This window comes from Eretmochelys imbricata, chromosome 3 (assembly GCF_965152235.1).
Source record: "Eretmochelys imbricata isolate rEreImb1 chromosome 3, rEreImb1.hap1, whole genome shotgun sequence".
In the NCBI taxonomy this organism is placed as follows: Eukaryota; Metazoa; Chordata; order Testudines; family Cheloniidae; genus Eretmochelys; species Eretmochelys imbricata.
Genome location: NC_135574.1, coordinates 145,215,464 through 145,237,447, shown reverse-complemented (window position 1 = coordinate 145,237,447; position 21,984 = coordinate 145,215,464). Strand labels below are relative to the sequence as shown.

Below are 21,984 nucleotides of genomic sequence, written 5' to 3'. Positions count from 1 at the left end.
GCGCTATGTCAGCGGGAGCGCTTCTCCCGCCGACATAGCTACTGACTCTCGCGGAGGCAGGCGTTATTAAGCCAATGGGAGAGCTCTCTCCTGTTGGCTTAAAGTGTCTTCACCAGAAGCACACCAGCGGCGCAGCTGCACCACTGTAACTGCTGTAGTGTAGACATAGCCATAGTAATAACCTTCCGAGTAACACAGGCAGTGTGAAGAGTGTCACGTTCCCCCACGGAGTGGTCTACAAATAATCAAAACACAATAGAATTCATGTAACCTTATTTAAGCAGAACAGGTGGGAGAAGAGAGCAGCAGCTTTCCAGAGGGAGGCAATGAAAGGAGATTACAGAGGGGATCACAAACTCTGGACTTAGACTGATGAGTGACTGAAAATAAGAGCAGTTGGTACATTTCTATGTGGGTCTTTGTTTGACAGCTCTGTAGGAGGTAGGAGAGGGGCTGGGCAAGGAGCTGGGGGCTATGAGCCACTGAGGCCAAGGCAGGCACAAAAGCCTAGGACCCAGCAAATGGTCGGAAAGCAGGAAACAGTTGAGCTACAAGGGACTTTCTAAAATGAAGGGACGCGGTTTTCAGTTCAAATTCTAAGAAGAAAGCAATAAAGTGACAACACAAGGGGATTTGAATCAGAAAAGGCACATTGTGGCAGAGAATTCAGCAGAGGAGGGAATTCATTACTTTGGGAGCAGCAACTAACCACTCCCCTAAAGGGGGCATGACTGTTTCCATTCTCGCCCTGTTTTCAGGTGTTGATAGTCATTTTAAAAAAAAATGTTCACTTTGGGGCTCAGATTTTTCAGTTTCGTCCCTCCCTGAAGAAGAATACTTGTTGAAACTCTCAGCAAAACTGGTTTCCACCGTATTTTACAGAGCAAATGGTAAAATACTTATCCTACTATGAAAAAATTGCAACCTTGTTTTGAACAGCTCTTGTGCAGCAGGTGGGCGTAGACAGCTGAAATTTGGAAAAGGAAGTAGTCCTCACTGGGGAAAAGGGCCACTGAAGACTTTCCTGAAAACTGGCTATCCTTTGGTCACATTATGAGCCTGGGTAAACACTACACTGACCTCTTGCTTTGCATTGGTCTCATGAAGAGCCTGATTCTCCACTGCTGTGCACCTTTTGGAGTCAGAAATCCATGCACAGTGAAAATAAAAAGTTGCCCTTCTGAACTGGTAGGGCACCAGCTTTGCACTTGCTTTGCCTAGGTGTAAATGAGTAACACAAGGTGCAAAGACTTGGGCCCAAGCCTGCAAAAACATAAGTGCATACTTGATGGCAGGACCAGAGCCTCAATTTGTAAATTGCACTTACAAGTCATGAAACAACAACATTAAGGTTCCTTAGCCTTCCCCTTGCCTACCTGTGTGTATGCATTCCACTGCTGTCTTCAATTACATGGTCACATCATATATCTCAAACAACATCACACTTTTTCTGCAGTCGTGGCCACATGTGTGTAATGTGTACTAACTGTGTATCATTGTATGTGAAAGGCACTCAATACACCATACTTGCACAACAGATTGAGTATAACACTACGGAGTAATTAATTATGAACATTTACCATCCTATCTACACCCCCAAATTTTGCAGCTAATGCCTGGTCTACACTAGGGAGGGGGATCGATCTTAAGATACGCAACTTCAGCTATGAGAATAGCATAGCTGAAGTCGATGTATCTTAGATCGACTTAGAATCACTTACTTCTTGTCCTTGCGGCGCGGGATCGATGGTCGCCGCTCCCCCGTCGACTCCGCTTCCGCCTCTCGCCCTGGTGGAGTTCCAGAGTCGACAGCAGAGCGATCGGGGATCGATTTATCGCGTCTACACTAGTCGCGATAAATTGATCCCCGATAGATCGATCACTACCCGCCGATCTGGTCGGTAGTGTTGACGTGGCCTCAGTCAGATTCATAGTTAAGTGCCTCATCGCCTGATCTGCACTTAAGGAAGGCTCTGTACTCCACATGCATGCCCAGCTGAGATAGCTTTGTAGTTACCTACAATCCAAACCTAGTCATGTGAATTTAACATTTATGAAGGTTGTGGGTCAGCTGACTGATTTATTTTCTATGTAACAATAATGCCGCCTTCCAAATATTTCTCCTTGCTAACTGGGGAGATGGTCAGTTCCTATGGGCCTCCTGGTTCTGCCAGCCCCAATTTAATTTTGTTATTGCCATGGGAATTTCAGCGCACTGTATGGGCAGCTCACTCCATGCTAATTAGATTTTCCTTCACTGGATTGTCACAGCTGTCCATGCTCATTAAACTTCCATTCATTTACATACGACAGCAGTTGATGCATGCAAACTAGAAACCATGCCTTTGAAGTGACACTCTGAATTCATCAGACTTTATCACTAGTCTACACACACATTTGGGTGACAGAGAAAGTACAAATAAGACCGCCCCAATGTGTTTTCATCAAGTTTAAAAGGAACCTCTCATTTTTGTCTCCAAATACAAATCCTCACCACTAGCCACTGTGCTGCAGCTCATTCCAAACAGACACACAGAACTTGCCTACAATATGCAGTAAAATGTTCTCTCTCCAACGCAGCCTGCTCTCTCTGAGTCAGGAAAACCTGTTCATCCACACAGTGATACATAGTTAGAGCTATAGAATCACCTCTCCTGCCCCAGGTTCTGAGTTTTCATTCTAATGTGCACATGCTCTGCCACTCATTGGAGCTAATGCAAGTCTAATTTATATCTCAGCTCTGAAGTAATTAGAACTTTCAAATAAAAACTCTTGAAAATTGGGCTTACAAGGCAGAGTTTCGCAAAGGGGAGACCAATGAATCATAGACGTTAGAGATGGAAAAGATCTATTAGATTATATGGTCCACCCCCATGCCGGGGCAGGACTGTTCCCTATGATATCATCTAATATAACACAATCAATTAACTGGAAGATGAAGCTTGACAAATTCAGACTGGAAATAAGGTGTACATTTTTGAGAGAGAATGATCAGCCATTGGAACAACTTTTCAAGGGTTGTGGTGGATTCTCCATCACTGACCATTTTAAAATCAAGATTGGATGTTTTTCTAAAAGCTATGCTCTGGGAATTGTTTTGGGGAAGTTCTAAGGCCTGTATTGTATAGGAGGTCAGACTAGATGATCGCAGTGATCCCTTCTGGCCTTGGAATCCATAAATCTGTGTTTTGCGTGACCCAACTTTTAAATGTCTCAAGGAATACGGACGTCCAATAAATTCCAGGAAGGCATTAAGTTTTGATAATCATGCCCAATAGGCTACAAATTCTGCAAATCCTATTTTTGTTACCCTGCTTCCAACTCGCTTTTTTGTCTCATCCACCCCACTGTGTCTTGTCTATTTCCGACCATAAGCTTTTTGAAGCAGAGCTTGTCATTTCCTAAATGTTCGTACAGCACCGAGCACGATGGGGCCCTGGCCTGTTTGAGCTCTAGGCACCACTGCAAGATAAAAGTTAAATAATAATTCCCTTGGGACACTATTCCATAACATCATAGTTTTACTTTCAGGAGTTTTCCATGTGTTCAGTTTGTGTTTCATTATAACCTCTTATATTAGACTAATTGATCAATCTCCTTTCTGGGTGTTGGCAGCCTGACTCTCTGCAGATTATCATCATGCGCCTGCATTTTCCAAGAAATACAGTGTTCATTTAGGCCCCTTTTTTCAGTAGCTAGAACCCCCTTTTGCAGCATGGTTTGCTACTCTCTCCAGACCTCATCAGTTCTGTTCCTGGAATGGGCCTTGCTTGAGATTGATGGAAGCACAGGGCCCACTGGGGCAGTTTCAGCCAACCAGAGATAAACTGAAACCTGACATTTGTCATTGTATATCATAATTCCTGTAAGTGGAAGTTATTACCGTTAGTGCCGTGGGCCTTCTTAAAAGTGTTACTTCCCCACAAGGGTGTAGAATGCTGATTATTCCCAGTGTAGTTGCTGGTGGATCTGTTGTGTTTTATTGTGTTAAGTATTTACCTGTGTCAAAAAGGCTTGATCCAGGTTTCCACAAGTCAGTTTCCAAAGCTTTCAAGCACAAAAAGAGAAGAGAAATTATTACTTAAAAGCATGGAATTATGGGAAGTTACAAACCACTTTGCAGAATTTAGAAAAGCCAGTTTGTAGAATGAGTCATGATGAGTAGAATCCAGTGAGAATTTTTTGGCTATTTAAACCTGGAAATCTTTATGAACACATTTCAAGCCTTATTTAGTAGTCTCTTATCTTCTCCCTCTGTATTAAAGCACATCTCTTTAGATCAGTTTTGTTCTTTTCATATTCACTTACATTAACATTGGGACAAGGCTGGCCTTAGCAATTTTTCTTTTGGCCAGGTCAGCAAAAAATGTTCCACCAAACAAGCCCCTGCCCTGCTGACTCCCATAATAATATCGACTCCTGTTCTACCTCAAACCTTTCAAAACCAAAGAGATGAGCAGATTCCTGCTCAGACCCCAACAGGCAGGAATGTGATGAACACCACCACCTCTGTTTGTATAAATAAATACAAGACTGCCTCTGTTCTCAGGGCACTGTATAACTTTAATAGAAAATAATGTTTTGTCCTGGTTTTTGGCCACTTGGATGAGCTAACAGTCGCATGAGATGGTGCAAGTGGTTCAGGCTAGGTGAGCACGTTAGACACCATCCCTATGTCCATCATAAAATGCTGCTACCTAACCCTCCATGAAGAATCCCTGAAAGCATCCTTCCTCCCCACCATTTCCCCTGAACTACCAAATTTCTCACCATTTTTTGATGGACACTCATGCTTTGTGGTTTTGTCTCTGGCATAAACCTGTGAATCTTAAGCATTTGAGCACTGTCACTCCTAGGTCCCTAAGTCAACCATCTTTGAGAAGGGCACTGTTTGTCCTTGTGAAGTGGGGAACAGGCTGCAGGTAAGGGAAGATATGGGGCAGTGGGCTGCTGGGAAGGGAATCTTGGTAGTCTTTCACCCCCAATAAAAGTCTTCAAGCCCCCATGACCTCATTGTACTGAGCATTGTTCAAACACAGAGACACAGTCCTGGCTCTGCAGAGTTTATAACCTAAAAGACTCAAGAACCAATGAAGGGTTAGGACAGGGATATACCACGCAAACAATGCGTTTTGTTTCGATGTTGTGTTTTTATTTGGGGTGGGGAGAAGGAGGGCAAGAAGGAAATGGGGGACTGAGTCGGGGAGCAGGAGATGGAAGGAAGGGGAAGAGGAACAGTCACTGCTCATCATCAGCCTAGGCATAATCAATTTGCAGTTCTGTAGGCATGGCTGCGGAGGTGAGTCTTAGTGAGCATGGGAAATGGGTGAGTTAGACTGCAGGGGGGACTGCAAAGACTGCTTAGGCAGTGGGTGGTGAACCTGGCTGCAGTCATGTCATGTATTGATCATTTGTTAATAGACTGCCAAACTTGTGTGTCAATTTTTGTTGTGGAGGTGAGCAATGACTTCCAGTGAAACAAGCTTTGTACTTTGTCTTAGCAAAGCTTAGCAAGCTGTGTACTTTGTCTTACTTTGTCTTATGGAATCTTCATAGGGCTCCAAAGGGAAAGGTTCACACAAAACAAAACTCGAGCACAGCTGAGTCTTTGAAAGGCCACTCTTTCATCCATCAGGGGAAAGAGTGCATTCTTCACATGTAATCTGTTCTACAAACACATCAGCTGTGCATGTCCAGAGGAAAAAAAGATGTTTTAAAATTTAAAACTTATTGGAGCTGCATCCCACATGGAAGTAACCTGCCCTTCCACACTCACTATGACCAGACAAAATGAGCTGAAGTAAAAGTGGACAGTTGGTTGGTACAAGGGAATGTACCAGCCTCACAAACAAAATATTTGTTTCCACAACCATCTCATTGTTAAGGGCTATGCTTGTGCTCAAGCCCACACCCAGCCTTCATGTATTTTTGAATGGAGCACTGGCTCCTTGATTCTTCTGCATTGTTCAATCTCACCACTGATGGGTTCTTCTCAGTAGCACAGATGCTTCAAATGATTCTGACATGGTAAAGATCATCCCACTGACTGTCTGTATTTTTGTTGTGAATCACAAGAAATTTTTGTCCCTGCACTTGAGATGTGGCAGAAATGCAAGAAGGAAAAAAAGGGAGTACGGCTGGAGTTTCTCTGGATATACCCTACTTAAGAGCTACTTCCACTCAGATGATGACAAAACAGATTGTTTGTTTCAAGACCCTCACAAATCATTCCAAACCCTTATGATTGAGCTCTGTCTACTGCTCCTTCAGGCAGTGTTTCAGTGCTCATATTCTTTAACAAGTTTCTACCGAGGAGCGGTCCCTCCCTTTTCCTTTACAAACACTCTTTTTTATATATATACAAGTGATAAATGACAAAAATTGAGTGGGCTGATTGCAAATGGGACAATCCTTAAATCTCAGAGAGAGGAGCAGGGTGACAATAATGTCTTATTCCTTGGGCTTATAAGAAGATGGACGATAAGGAAATTTCTAGATGAAATTCACATCCCTGAGAAACAGAAATTAAAATTCTTGAAAGTTGCCAGGATTTATTACATGACAACTGTCCAGTATGCTCTGAACAATCTGTGGTATATTGAGGACTTTGTTGAAATTGCAAGCTGTTACTTTAAGAGTGGTAATGGGGGTTTCCTTGTCCTGACTGCAGGCTCGGGTTGTTCTGTAGGAAAGTGTATGATGATAATCAGTCTGGAAAGAACTAGCCCAGAACAAGGTGGGGTGAGTAGTGCCTCTGAGTTAGGGAGCAGCCTGCTTTGTCCCTTTCTGTGTTTAATTACTGTGTGTTGTCCAGGAGTCTAAGCATAAAAGTAGTGTTACATTGCAACCTTCCAGGAAGAGTATTTGATGTTTTCATCTGAACTGTCTGTGTGTATTCCGTGAATATAACAGCCTATCCATAGAAGATCAAGTGGGTGTGAAGTCTCAGATTGTTGACTTTTGGACTGCAGCAAGATTAGGGTTTTTGAGTTTTTGAATACTATAGAAACAATTTTGTGGTGATGGTGGGTTATGGCTTTTTTTTTAATCCAAGTTTAAATTCTTGAGAGTGTAAAGAACTACAAGAAGAGTTTGGTCATTATCAGTTGCTTGGCGGAGATGAAATTCCTGAAGAAGTGTAGGAAGAAGCTTGGCAGGAAAATGGATTTATCTGGATGGATGTCAGCTTAAACAAGTGTGAGTGGGCTAATGACAAAAAACTCCTCAAGCATCAGGCCAAGACTGCAGAACTGATCCTGATCCACAAGAACTGTGTGCTCACCTTGTGTGATTAAGAAAAAACAAAACTTCATTCCAAGACAGCATGGAGTGGGCCAGTTGCTTCCCTTCAATCATGTGCTGAAGTTGGCTGGAAGCAACAATTTTGAGATGCCAAAACTGGTGTTGAAAAAGATGAAGATGGGGACTTTTTGGGAATACAACAAGAATCAAAGGCTGATTGTGGGGGGGGGGGGTTGGTTGTTTTCCTTGTGATTAAAACAACATCATCATTCATGATATGGAACTCCTGTTTTGTAACTGCCTTGGAGAAACATTAGGATGTTTGAACAAAAGTATTAGCAGAAGTAAAATACCTTCTTCACAACAAACAATTCTCAGCATCATGCCCCCTGCTCCTTAGGGGCAGGTTCTCCCAGACTGGAACACCTGCAGCTCCTTCAGTCCCCATGACATGACTCCTGCCAATTTTAGTTCTGCCCCTTTGAGCCAACCTTCCCCCACACATGGTGTCACATCCATGTGGAATCCGAGAATCTGGGCCCAGCTGGGAGTGACATCTCCCTAATAGCTCATCTGCACCAGCAGCACATGGGGGCAGGTAGTGCGGGCTGGGTCCCAGGCTTTCTCCACACCTCCCCTACACCAATTTTGGCAGGCGTGAGAGAGGATTGGGGAGAACAAAAAGGAGAGAAGGGATAAACAAAAGGCAGAGAATATATGTGATCGAGAGAACAAATAAGTATGAGAGGGGGGGACATATCAGGGCAAAAGCTAGGGAAGAGGAAAAGGAGGGGAGGAAGATTGAAGCAAAGGGAAGGAGTATCAGACACTTGCTCTTTTTGATGTACAATTTGAACACTCACAAAGGAAATTGCCAACATCATGGGAGACATTAATTCACACAACTTTACACTAGAACACATCAGTTACTGAGCTAGTTAACTTTGTTTCACATTCACAAATATGGTGGCATGATGGAACAGCTGTTCAGTAGACAAATTGCTACACGTCTCATGGGATCACCCTGAAAATCTCATGAAATGTTACTTATGAACCTACCTTGAAGGGCAAACATTTGAAACGAAAGGAAATGAGGGGACTTTAGCCAATTTCTAACAGTAGATCTTACCGAGATGGACTGGAGACCCGGCAGGTTTCTGGAAGGCTGCGACAGGCTCTTGGCGTTGAATACCTGTGTGATTTGACACAAGGTTCAATTTCAACTGGTTAGTACAGAGGAATGTGATTACAGGGTGTACAATGGAACTGAAAGTAATACTCAATGATTTCTTTTAAAGACAAATGGAAAAGGAAGACAGTAACTGTGAACAAAGAAGTACCTTTAAAGACTGAGACAAAGGGTCAAATTAAGATCTAGTGAGGGTGGATGCTTCTCAGTGAAGTTGTATCCCTGAATCTAGGGTGCAGAATGACTTCTGAAAAGTGCTAAGCTCACTTGACTGCTAGACATTGAGGGCACTCAGTGACTCTCAGGATTAGGCCCTGGAACCCCCGATTGAAAGGCATCTGAGACATGGTTACAGACCGTGAACCCTGACTGCTTAGCAATAGCACATGTGCCCTTCTTGAATGGTTAGAGATTATATTTAGAGAACAATTATGAGATTATTTTCATTTCTTTGTTCTTTATCCAAACAAGTTGCCCTCGTTAATTAAGTATATTCCCATGCAATAATCAGTGCGATGTTTGTTAGCATTGCAGACTGCTGGAAAAAAGCTTAGAAGATGAAACAATATTGTATTATTTAACTCTCAGTAGATGCCAATGGTATAATTTGCTACAAAGAGAAATTTGAAAAGTTACTTAAAGCCTTTACCTGTATTAGCTCGAGGAATATTTCTGTTACTTGCATAGGGTGAAGTGCCCCTGAATGCTTTGAAAACATTTTATTGGTCAGTGCACAGAACTTAAATAGAATTTTAATATAAAATCTACTAAGTCCGTATTAGTTTAAGGACATACCTTGATTCTGGCCTCTTCCTTGTGCAGCCTGAATCTGCCCTAAGTAGACATTAAAATGGAAAATGTCATTTAGACTATGTTTAGTTCAAGACGGTCATTATCTGGGATTTTCAGTGAGTTTCATTTTGCACTTGTCAGAGTTAATGACGTGTATATGGAGTTTCTTTATACTGCAGCAATGTGCTTGTGCTTATTGTTCATATATTTAAGTTGTTTCATGTGGGGGCAAAGTAAAAATATATAGTTCTTGGTTTTTGTTTTGTTTTTTACTGAGAAGGTTAATTAACATTTGCCACTTTACATTTAGAAATGTTACTTGTATAGGACAGTAGGGCTGCAGGAACAACTTCATAGTTATGGTTGTGACTTGGTTTCCATTATAACCCTTATTTAAACTCTTTCCCCATCTTTATTGTTCTTATTAAGTATTTGTATTGCAGCATCACCTAGCAGCCCCAGCCAAAGATCAGGACTTCATCATGCTCGGTGCTGTAGAAACATAGAATGGAGATGGTCCCTGCCCCAAAGAGTTTACAGTCTGAATACGAGACAAGAGACAACAGATGGATATAGGCGGATGGGGAAGCCCAAAGAAATAACCAGACAATAAATAACTAATGGGGCAGAAACTATTTATATCTGAAACCACAGCTCCAGTGCCTACAAGGGTGGTTGTTCTTTTAAATATAAGACAAGCCAGGGAGTCTGCACCACTGCAGTGTGTTACAAAGTGAGTGTTTATTGAAAAGGAGCACTGAACAAGCAGGAGGCTGTGGCATGAGAAGGAAAGGTCTGTGTTAAACAGGTGCCAGCCGGTCAGACAAGTGAATCCCCAGAAGAAACTTAACCAAAAGTTAATCAAAAGTTAACCAGGTGCAGAACCTGTTCAGCTGAGTGCTATGACTGCAAACTGCAGAGAGGGCAGTAAAGCCCAGTTACTGGAGCTTTGGGAAAAGTCAGGAATTAATGTTAAATGTGTAACTGCAGACCAGCTCTGGGATGCTTTGATTAAATATGACCAGGCAGAACACAGCTAATACACTGTAATCTAGGCCTAGAATCAGGAAAATGCATTCTGTGCAGGGAGCTAGTCAGAGCCAATGGCTGGAAACTGATCCCAGGCTGTGGTCGGGACAAGTCTTATGGTGAGCATGAACCAGCGGTCATGGTGGCTGCTGAGGAAGATAGATATGCCATGGGCACAGAGGTGGAGATGGATGGGCCAACCCAGCCAGCTCAGCTGAGCAGCAGGGAAAGTTGTGACCCGGAATGGGAAAAACGGCAAGACCATACACAGCAACGGGAGCTGGAGTGAGAGAGAGACTGCCACCTGAGAGCAGTGTACAGAAGGAGCAGAGGAGTGGCTGCAGGAACGGCAGCAGTTGGGCCAGCAGGCAGTCCCTGGAGGAGTAAGTGGTTAGGATTATCTTGGGAAAGAGCCAAGGTCCAAAAATAAACTCCAGGTTTTTTCCCCAGTGCCAGGTGAGAGTTCTTATTCAATAGCACAAATGTGTAGGTAGGTACTGTTACACAAGTGGGCTCTCATCTTGCTCCACTGCTTCTATGAAGGCTTACACCTACTCAAATGCAAGGCCTGTCCGGAATATGTGAATCAGTAAAAAGTAGCCTTACTGGAAAATTCTCATCTAACCTAGTGGCCTATGCCGGGCCGGCTCCAGGCACCAGCGAACCAAGCAGGAGCCTGGGGCAGCAAATGTAAAGGGGCGGCAGGACGTCGGGCTCTGGGTTGGCAATCCGCCCTCAGTGGGGGTGGGAATTCGACGGCCACTCCGTCAGCGTGTGTTTTGTGCTCGGCAGCAATTCAGCCTCCCTGTTCGGCGGCAAGTGTGTTTTTTTTTTTGCCGCTGGGGGGGGGGGGGGGGGCAAAAACGCTGGAGCCAGCCCTGTGCCTATGTACTGAAATATCTACAGAGTAAGAAGACCTACTACAGCACCTAAATTTGTATGCTTATTTATTTATTAGTTGCATTCCAATAGTGCCTACTTCAGTCCTACCAAGTATTATGCATCTTGCACTGACATTCATACATTAGGCAGCCCTTTCATTAGGGTTGACAACTTTCTAATTGCTGACAACCAGACTCCCCTCCACCACACCCCTTCCTCAGAGGCCCCGCTCCCTGCTCCACCTCTTCTCCCCAAACTTCGCCCCCAGCTCCACCTTCTCCTCCAGGCCCCACCCCCCACTCATGTCTCTCTCCTGCATCATTCACTGCTCTCCCCCTTCCTCATAGCTGGAGCCTCTCTACCTCCCTTCCTCCTCCCCCTGCTGGGCTCCCTCTGCTCCTGAGCTGCAGACCCTGTCGCAGAGCCTCCCTGCCCACGAGATGCAGGCAGGAAGCAGCCCCAGCTGAGTAGGGACTTGCGTGTGTTGATGACCCAGTGCCTTCTCCCCATCACCCACCTGCAGTAACCAGGCTTTTGATGTCCAGTCAGTAGATCTGACCGGACACTGCCAGGTCCCCTTTTCAACCGGACTTTCTGGTCGAAAACCGGACACCTGGCAACCCTACTTATCGTGCTTAAATCATATGAAAGATTGGGCCTGCAGTGGAGCAGGCCCATCCCTGCTGTTTTTTGCCTGTTTCCATGTAATCTACTGAGACAATCAATGTTTAGATTTAAAATTTGGAACTTTTATATTGAGGTTTATTTGTTAATTCATATTTTTCTGACAAGGAAAGCAAGGTGAAAACAAAAAAGGAAGAATATAAGGAAGGAAGCACAAATACAAGGACTGTTAGGGGCAGCAAGGAGTATTTTCTTCTGAGAGACTCTCAGCCACAAATCACCTTTGGTTTAATCATGTAAACTTTTCCCAATACCAGTGGTTGGTAGTGGCAAAGCATTTTTTCTTATAGATACAACCGTTGTGGTAATCGTTTGAACTACACTGTGTTCCAAGCAAGTTTACTCTGGAGGTGCCTTTTGAAAGCAAGTTACCAATGTACCATGATGGTCAGATGCGAGTCCCCATTAGCCAGGACAAACAAGAGAGTGTTTGATTCCTTCTCCAGTTTCTTCAGGATTCCACTGTTTTTAAATTTTGGACCAGACAGATTGTGGTGTGAAGCTGGGCATCCTCAAAAGCTCCAGTCTGCATCCTAAAAGTGGGCCCTGAATGCATGTAAGGCTGAGGCTTCTGAGAGGGAAGCTGTGATAATCAAACAAAAATGGGGGCTTTTAACATTTTTTTTTGGCAATTGTTTGATTTTTAGAAAAATGAAGTATTTAGAATCCAGAAGACATCCTCACCAGATGATAACAATGATGCAGTAGGTCAGATTTGGGGTATAAATACTATGCTTAGCAATGTCCTAAAAATCATATTAATGTGTTTGGTCCCAATTGTGTTCCTGTCAGCAGGATATCTTCCATGGTCTTCAGCACTGACACATGATGAGGTATTGCCCCACACCCTGGGCCCTTATAATCTTTCTGCATGTATACCTCTTTTTCTCTTTTGGGAAGAGATTCACATTAGGAACCTTCAAGAAATTTAAGAAGAAACCTGGATCTAAAATGCGATCAGGAGACTAATCAAAGACAAATAAAAATCACGAATACATTACATTTTAAAGTCTCAGGATTAAATCCCAGCCCCACTGAAGTACATGACAAAACTACCATTGCTTTCAATGAAGCTAGGATTTCACCCTTAATCTACATTCTCTTACTGATTTGGGATCTCAAAAAGCCTTTTAACTTCCTTTTTAAAGAAAACGTGGCCTAAATTGTGTCCTGCCCTGCATGAACATGAAACAGAAAAGGGAGTAGCACACAAAGGAACAGATTTACAAAGGTATTTAGGAATCTAAAGATGAATTCAGGCATCTAGAGCAATTTATAAAGGTTCCTAAAAGGAGTTAGACACCTAATCCCATTGACATTTGGTTTGGTGCTTTTGAAAATCCCACTAGGCACCTATCTGCATTTTAACACAATTAAATACATTTGTAAATCTGTCCCTAAGAGACTACAGCCCAGATCCTCAAAGGTATTTAGGGGAAATCAATCAGAATTAGACACCAAAATACCTTTTGAGTATCTGGATTTATGGCCCTCTTTCCATCTTCTTGCAGAGCAGAAGCATAATCCAGTTGGAGAGAGTGCACAGGCACTGCACAAGGCCACCAAATTTTGTGGGTCCCCAAAGGGGGAATGAAGGTGTGAAGTGAAGGTGGAACTATAATGGCCCAGAAGAGATGCCCTGGTGTAGAAGAGAATGGAGAGCCAGACTGAGCCAGAATTCCATAAAGGTCTTTCACTGCAACACAACTCCTCACATGACAATCTGCCCTAGAGATGAACATTTGCACATTAGAATAAATGCCTCCAGGAATCAACATCTTTCATCTCCTTGCTATTTTTTTTCCTTCTCCATGCTTTCAAGGTGAACCTCAGTGATGAGGTAATACAGTGGGATTCACAACTTAATTTAATGAATTTTGCTCTCAGTACTTGAATTAGCTTAGCAGATAACCATTGGTTTCAGAGTAGCAGCCGTGTTAGTCTGTATTCGCAAAAAGAAAAGGAGTACTTGTGGCACCTTAGAGACTAACCAATTTATTTGAGCATGAGCTTTCGTGAGCTACAGCTCACTTCATCAGATACATAGCTGTAGCTCACGAAAGCTCATGCTCAAATAAATTGGTTAGTCTCTAAGGTGCCACAAGTACTCCTTTTCTTTTTGCAGATAACCATTGCATCCCCCATGTGGTAGGATACTGAATGGCTACTCTTAATTTCTATGGAGCTTATTTAACAAGACAAAACATCCCAATTTTGGTTTCAGATACAGGGACACCACTTCCACTGGCTTCAGGGACAGTTGTACCTGCGTATCTGAGCAGAACCGAGCCCAAGGTGTTCTGTTACGTCTGCCACTCTTTCCGCTGAGCAGAGCGCATGTTCCTTTTCACGGAGTAGAAGCCAGATTTCAGTCCTCAGTCTAGAGAAACTTGCTAGCATTTGAAAATGTGTTTCTTTTTCTTCTCAGCTGAGTAATTAAATACGGCAAGTTGCTTCAAATATTTGTATTACAGCTTGCGGGCTAGAATGGAAGCAGGTTTCTGGATCAAGATGAAGGAGGAACTTTGACCAAACACGATGCTGTTATCAATAACACTAATGCAAAGCCAGGAAAAACATCACATTTATGCCAGACCCTGAGTCTTGGTCTGAGGTTTTCCAAACAGCACTGGCCTAACTTAGGTCAGTGTTCAAAGCTTTCAGCTCTCACTGAGCGAGTTTAAATAATTATCCCACAGTCTGAATTACATATGTCAGAGCAATATTCAAATTTTGTTTTTTGGCAGTGGGAGGGGGGCGAGTGTAAGACCAGAGGGGCCAATGTGAAAATATGCATCAAGTAACTCAGGGGGCTTGGAAAAATTCAAGTGTTAGAAGACTGAGCACCCATAGTTTACCAAGGCAGAAACTTGCAAACAAATGTCTCAAGTTAGACACCTAGGTAACAGTGGTTCATTTTTGGAGATGCTGAGCACCAGTATCTCCTACTGGAGTTGTGGGTGCTCAGCATCTCTGCAAATTAGGCTATATGTTTATTTTCATGTTTACATACAGATTTAGAGGATTCATTATAGGCCCCCATGTTTGTAAATGCTGACCCAAGTTTGCGTAGGATTTCCTTAAGTTCCACTTTAAAAACTGGGCTGAAATCCTGGTCGTTCTGAAGTCCATGCGAGTTTTGCCATTGGCTTCCTTGGGGCCAGGATTTCACTCCAGTTTTGCAAATCTGAGCCTTAATGACACTGCAACACTGCTGCTTTAATATGCACTTTATCCACTCCTCACAACCATGAGCTGCAGCACTGTACTTACTTGATGCTGCAGCAGCCACAGCTGAGTAAACTGGATGGACGCTGCTAGGACCTAGGCAGAAACAAAACAGTTTCTAACTTTAAAAGGTGTTAAACAATAGGAACAGTGTACATGCTTGTTAATGAATGAAAGTGCGGGTGGGGGAGGATCAGGGAAAATCAGGTGAGCAAAGTCCATAGTAGAGAGCTCTTGCTAATGTAAGGGGACTAACATTCAGTGGGGGTGTTTTAGTTGCTAGCTCCCAGTACTAAAGAGGGGGAAGGGTCGATGGGGAATCAGGACCCTGAGACTGACAGCCCCCAGGAACAATGGGGAGAGGCCAGTGCTCCAGGTCAGCCTGAATGACAGCGGGCAGGCTAATCAGGGAGTCAGAGAGGTCCTGTCCTCCGTGTGAGCTGAAAGTGCCTGGGTCAGACAGAGTGGGGCCGAGCTAAGGAGAAAGCAGGGGCTCGAGCTGAGCTGGGGAGCAGAGCTGCACCAGATCCAGAGAGAGCAGAACCTGTCCTGGGAGCAGAGCTGCAGCAACAAGAGCCAGAGGGGCCAGAAAAGCAGCCCAGGAAGCAGGTCAGTGCTGGGAGCAGAGTCACAGAAGCAGCCTGCAGAGCAGACCTGTCCTGGGAGCAGAGCTGTAGCAGCCAGAGGCAGAGGGGCCAAAGCAGCAGCCCAGGGAGCTGGAGGCAGAGCAGTAGCAGTGCAGAGACAGAGTTGTGGGGCTGGGACTGGAGCAGTCCGGAGCTGGGTGTGGTGAGCAGCTGGGGAGACCGAGGGGGATCCTGGGCAGTAGGCCCAGCACAAGGAGACACCTCAGCCAAGAGGCTCTGGAGGCCAGGCTTGGATCGTAACCCTGACAGGGCGGGGGCGACACTGGGAAGACGGGTCCTACCACTTAGAGCCTGAGAGCGTGAGGCCACCACCAGAGCAAGTGTCCAACCCACAGCATCCCTGCAGCACAGCCAGGGCCTGAGAAGGAGGCCTGGGACCTACAAGGAACAGACTGAACTGCCCTGACATTCCAGAGACACTGTTTGTGATGTTCCCTACCACAGAGCGGGGTGATGTTTCCTTTAACCTTTCCCATTTTTCCTTATTCTTTTTAAAATTGATTGTTGATTAAATAACTTGCCTTTGCTTTAACTTGTGTGCAATGGTCAGTGGGTCAGAGAAGTGCCCAGTGCAGAGAGAGTATCCTGGAGTGGGGACACCCTAGCCCCTGTCCTAGGTGACCACAGCAGGGTTGGGGATCGAGCCCCCCCAGGAATCCTGGGCCCAGCCTTGTTGGGGTTATGAGGACTCTGCCAGACAGGAGAGTGGAAGGGGAGTCCTCAAGGGCAGGGAGGCCACTAGGTAAAGGAAGTGGGAGCGAGGACTCAGATCCTTTCGCTAGCCCACTTCACCGGGGTAGTGTAGAAGCCAGGAAAGTTCCCCACAATAGCGGGACTATTCCCCTGCTTACACTAAGGGTCCTTTTTAGGGTCAAAGTAGGATTGGGAGGAAAGTAATTGCAAAAAATCTATTTTGAGTAATGCATTTGAAAGTTATCATGAAACAACTCTCAAATCTCTGTGTTAAATTATCAGCCCACCTGTACAGCTGGCCAAATCATTCAAAGGAATATTTGTTGAATAATATATTTGAAATTATCATGATTTTATTGTGGGCAGGGGAGGGTCCGAACTCAGGTGGAACAATGCAATTCAGATGTAAGTCTGTATTTTATCTATATGGAAGTAGTATCCATAAGTAGCACGTCTTACTCCTGAGAATATATATAGATTGTAGATAACTAATATGAATGTAGCCACTTTTACCTATAACAGTCCATACTTACATAATATGGGGGTTTATGTTTATGAAGCATACTTTCTTCCAGATGGGCTTTGTAACCGCTCAGAAATTCATATCAGCACTCTTAACGCACTAATTTCATCCCTCCTTTCTGCTGATTCTTTTATACATTGTTAATATTCCTACATTGTATTATTTAATAAATTTTGATGGTCTATTAAACAAGGGCCAATTAGACTTTGACCTATTCTTGAAATATTATTATTATTGTTTATTAGGAAAATTGAAGGTCAACATGACGGTACAAATCCCTGCCTTCATTCTACTGACCTAGATCCCTGACCCTATGCACTGCAGGTCGAGGTTTGGCAGCGGTAACAGTAGCTGGAGTGCTGGTTGTTGCAGGGATTGTAGTTGGCTTTGGTGTTGTGCTGATGGGTTCTGGAGTTGTGGTTGGCTTCAGAGTTGTGGTGGTAACTTGTGTAGTTGGTACCGGTCCCGGAGACGTCTGATATTCTTTGCGGAGTGCATCGGCTATAAGTGTGTTTAAAAGTTTTATATATATATATATATAAAAACATGTAATTAGATATGACATATGTAGAAACATTATAAATGGTGTCAACTTGTTTAAAATGAACAACAAAGTAGCCCAAGTTTATTCTGGCCACAACCCTGAAAACGTCTATGAGCACCAAACCAATTCATGCCTTCACTGCTGTGTGGATATACAGCATATGTCTTGACGTGACATAGTATTGCACCATTCTGTGGAAAGTAGTTACTAAATAAGGAATTAATCTGGAGCATTCATGCCCTTGATTCTCCCCTACAGTCTCTCCACTTTCACAAGAGAATCTGTGAATCTGACAAGTATATCAAAAACACAATGTTCCTGATACTGCTGTTTTGCAGTCAGTTTCTATTGCACTGGCATATCTCTCTACATGATAAGGCAACTAGAAACTTCAAGTAAATGTAACTCATTTTACCTGACGTACTATAAAATCATCAAATGTGTCACTGAGCAAAGCTGAAATATGTGGTACCTACCACAGTTGTGCAAGTTTGCTGACGTACGGACAACCTCTAGGGGAAAATGCTTCAGGGAATTGTGTCAAGATAAGAACAGCTTCCACCTGTTTTGCCGAGGTGAGGTGGGGATAGGACAATATTTTGGGGGGCCTATATTGTTCTAAATTTGACTCATCTCAGACCAGTTATTTTAAAGTGCGGATACCCACTATTATGATGGAGGGGAAAATGAGATGCTTCTAAATTTTCCAGCTGCCAGATGTGCCTCCTAAATATCGCTATATGAAATGATTTTGTGTGTTTTTATATATAATTTATCAGCTTTAAAAATAACCCCCTTAAATCTGCCCTCTCAGTCTATCTACAAAAACTGCCATAGAAACAAACATTTCACACCACTGCCCTCAGTCCAGTTCCTCTCGACTTAGCTCACAGCCTCAAGGAAGGCCTAAGAAATTATGGGAATTAAAGCAGGGCTGTGTATCATTATTCAATCCGTTCATGGCTACCTCAGCACAGCCTAGTGTTCTCCTGTTGGAAAGCATCATCCCTTATACTGTCTGCTGGATTAATTACTACCTGCTGCTAGCCAGTTAAAAATTCAAACCTCAGACAGTTTTAAAGGGGTAACAGAGAGCTAAAAAAAACCAAAACAGATGAATTGGAAAAATTAACAGACACAATTTCCTTAGAGCTGAATTGTGCCTTGTCATGCACAGATGTGCTAAAGGGAAAAAGGTAGCACGCACAACAAGTCCTCCCATCTAACTTTGTACCCAGGTGCCAGGGAAAAGGCATATTCTTGATCTTTGTACCCACAGCATGCAAGAACCAGGGAAATCTGAAGATGGCAACAATATTAGAAACCCCTGTGGGGACGAGGAAGGACTGTGCTGATGATGGAAACATGGGTCTGTCTGTCCTGCTGTGCAGGCCAAGGGGAGAACACATTGCACCCTGCAAGAGGGTAGTGGTGGACACTGCTGTGAGTTCGTATCCAGTGGACCTGGAAGCATTATGCCTACCTGAGCTACAGTACTTCTGAGAATCGCTGTTCAGCCACTAATGCTCCTGCCCACCTCCTGCCAGTGCAAAGGAGTGGCTGAAAGCCACAGTGAAGGCCTTAATATTGCACTGCAGTAGAGCAATACCATGTTACATGCAAAGCTTAGGTTGTGATGGTGCCCTTGCATCCTCATTCCCCTCTCCTCCCTTATCTTGGCATGCTCTTTGGTGATGGTTTGCAGAAGCAGAGGCTCATTCTCTTGCTATGCGAATCCAGAATAGAGGCTGCAGGAGAGGTAGACTGGTATACATTACAAATTCAAATTACTTTTTGTAACCCACTGCAGACTTTTTAGACTGAAGGGCTAATTCATGTCTAAGGATTTGCTGTGATCCACAGCCCATACCTTGTTCAGGTGATTTTTCTGATGTATTAGAGATGTCTGTATTCTTGGTAGCCTTTATATCTTGTGCCGACTTTTTAGGTTCTGTATGAAAGAAAATAAAGCACTATGAAGGGGTGTGTTTGGCCTATGAAGCTGTCTGCTGGAGGGTCTAGCTGCTCTACTACACCCTGCCCCAAGAAGCAGCAAGCTGAGAGGAAAATAACAAAGAAGGTGGGTCTTCCGAATTTGTCTAGAGAGGACTTTCTGGAGTGGCCATTTTGGAAACTATAGACCTGGTCTTCCAAAGGCTTGAGGGGCTATTAACAGCCAATCAGGGTCATGCTGGTCCAGATAGACGGAGAAGTCTGGCCTTAGCAGATCAGTTCCTGGCTTGGACCAGAGGCGGGGCTCCTCTCTGGCCAAAGTACCTTGAGGGATGACCTGTTGGTTGTGGGTAGGCCTGTGCTCCCTGGCTGGCCACAGGTCAAGTAGCATAAACCCCCAACAGGGGCTGGAGCTTGTTTGGGAGGTTGAAAAAAACAGCTGAATTTGAAGGGCCCAGAACTGGGGCTGAAGACCCTAGCAAATAGACGGTTTATAAATTAGACTCTTCCATGTAGACTTTGTGTCCAAGGCACTGAATACCCAACAAGGTCAGCTGGCAGCCTGCAGGAGGCAACGGGGTGAGCAAAGGACTGTGCAGCTGCACCCGCAGCGAAGAGGCACTCGAGAGGTGAGTGCCTCTACACAAGCACCTTCCAAAATGTAGCATTCGGAGAAAGAAAACCATTTTGTTTCTCCCATTTACTGAGCCTCAATCACCAGATTGTCTAGGGACAAACAAATTAGTATCTCTAGCCCAGTGGTTCTCAACCTTTCCAGACTACTATATCCTTTTCAGGAATCTGAAGCCCGAGCCCTGCTGCCCAGGGCTGAGGCATGTAACTTCGCTTTGTGGGGCCCACTGTGGTGTGGGGCTCCAGGCATTTGCCCTGCTTGCCACTCCCTAACTCCAGCCCTGCGCTTGTGTCCCCCTGATGCTCACAGCCCCCACATTGCGAAACACTCATCTAGATGAGTTGATGTAACCCCCGAAAGACCTCTGCGTACCCCTGGTTGAGAACCACTGCTCTAGACTATAGAGCAGTATAAGTAGGGGCAGACTGTATAAGTAGGGGCATAGCGAGCAGATCGTTCCCCTCTATTCGACATTGGTGAGGCCTCATCTGGAGTACTGTATCCAGTTTTGGGCCCCACACTACAAGAAGGATGTGGATAAATTGGAGAGAGTCCAGCGAAGGGCAACAAAAATGATGAGGGGTCTAGAACACATGACTTATGAGGAGAGGCTGAGGGAGCTGGGATTGTTTAGCCTGCAGAAGAGAAGATTGAGGGGGGATTTGATAGCTGCTTTCAACTACCTGATAGGGGGTTCCAAAGAGGATGGCTCTAGACTGTTCTCAATGGTAGCAGATGACAGAACGAGGAGTAATGGTCTCAAGTTGCAGTGGGGGAGGTTTAGATTGGATATTAGGAAAAACTTTTTCACTAAGAGGGTGGTGAAACACTGGAATGCGTTGCCTAGGGAGGTGGTGGAATCTCCTTCCTTGGAAGTTTTTAAGGTCAGGCTTGACAAAGCCCTGGCTGGGATGATTTAACTGGGAATTGGTCCTGCTTCGAGCAGGGGGTTGGACTAGATGACCTTCAGGGGTCCCTTCCAACCCTGATATTCTATGATTCTATGATTCTATGACTATGGTATACTTCGGAATAGGAGTACACTATTACTTCCTTGACGCAAGTCTTATCCCACCAAATTCTGCAGTCCTTTACTCTGACAAAACTCCTATGGGCTTCACTAGGACTTTTGAACTGAACCAAAAAATGTAAGGTTTGGCTAATAATACAGCAAAATTCAGATAATTTACAAACCATTATGTTGATTCTGCTTCCAAGTAACTTGATGCCCTCAGAAAGATCACAAACTGCAAGGGATTTTTCTGACTCCTGATTGCTATTGAAAGTCGTTTAAACCGTGCTGCTGCAAACACTTTTGAATGTGCTTGCCTTTGAGCGTATGAGTAGTTGCATCCACTTAAAGTAGGACCAAAGCTTTAATGTGTGTAGAGTTGCTGGTTAGTACTAGTTTGTATGTTATATTTCAGTCATTAATTAAAATGCAGTCACAGGTCATTCCATCCTAAATTTCATTAACCCCAAGTATGGAAGGGTTGTCCAATACCCTGATTCAGCAAAGCCCTTCAGCATGTATATAGATCTGATTGACTTAATTCAGCACATGCTGAAGGGCTTTGATGAATCAGAGTCAGAGCGAATACTGGAGGTTTTGGTGTTTAGTTTTCTCTCTGTTTTTCATCAGTGCTGTCTTATTTTAGAGCTGACCCCAGAGTTATAACTTCCACATTAATTTGGATTCTTTTTTAAACCAGCAGCTGTTGTCTGTTTGTACCAACTGTGAGTAGTTATAACTTGGGAGACATTTATTGCTCTGCACAGGTTTGGGGTGGGACGCTGCCACTGCCAGTTGCATTAAAAAGCAAAAAGAGAATATATCAGGTGTCATGAGTCTCTAGGGCCATTGGGACAATGGTAGACAACCATGTGTGAAGAGGGTGTTTTGACTATCTGGTAGCCAACCAGTAGCAGCTGGAGATAATGAGT

At 44.1% G+C, this 21,984-nt stretch overlaps 1 protein-coding gene across 1 annotated transcript in view; it reads right to left on the bottom strand.

Moving 5' to 3' along the window:
• The window catches only part of VIT (vitrin), a 58,324-nt gene that overhangs the window by 22,213 nt on the left and 14,127 nt on the right, over positions 1–21,984 (bottom strand). The window contains exons 6-12 of the mRNA XM_077811886.1: positions 19,324–19,404; positions 17,207–17,410; positions 15,092–15,142; positions 9,227–9,265; positions 9,081–9,137; positions 8,372–8,434; positions 4,000–4,047 (exon numbers count right to left, since the gene is read on the bottom strand). Coding sequence (XP_077668012.1) covers positions 4,000–4,047; positions 8,372–8,434; positions 9,081–9,137; positions 9,227–9,265; positions 15,092–15,142; positions 17,207–17,410; positions 19,324–19,404 — 543 coding nt within the window. The remainder of the gene's footprint in view (positions 1–3,999; positions 4,048–8,371; positions 8,435–9,080; positions 9,138–9,226; positions 9,266–15,091; positions 15,143–17,206; positions 17,411–19,323; positions 19,405–21,984) is intronic.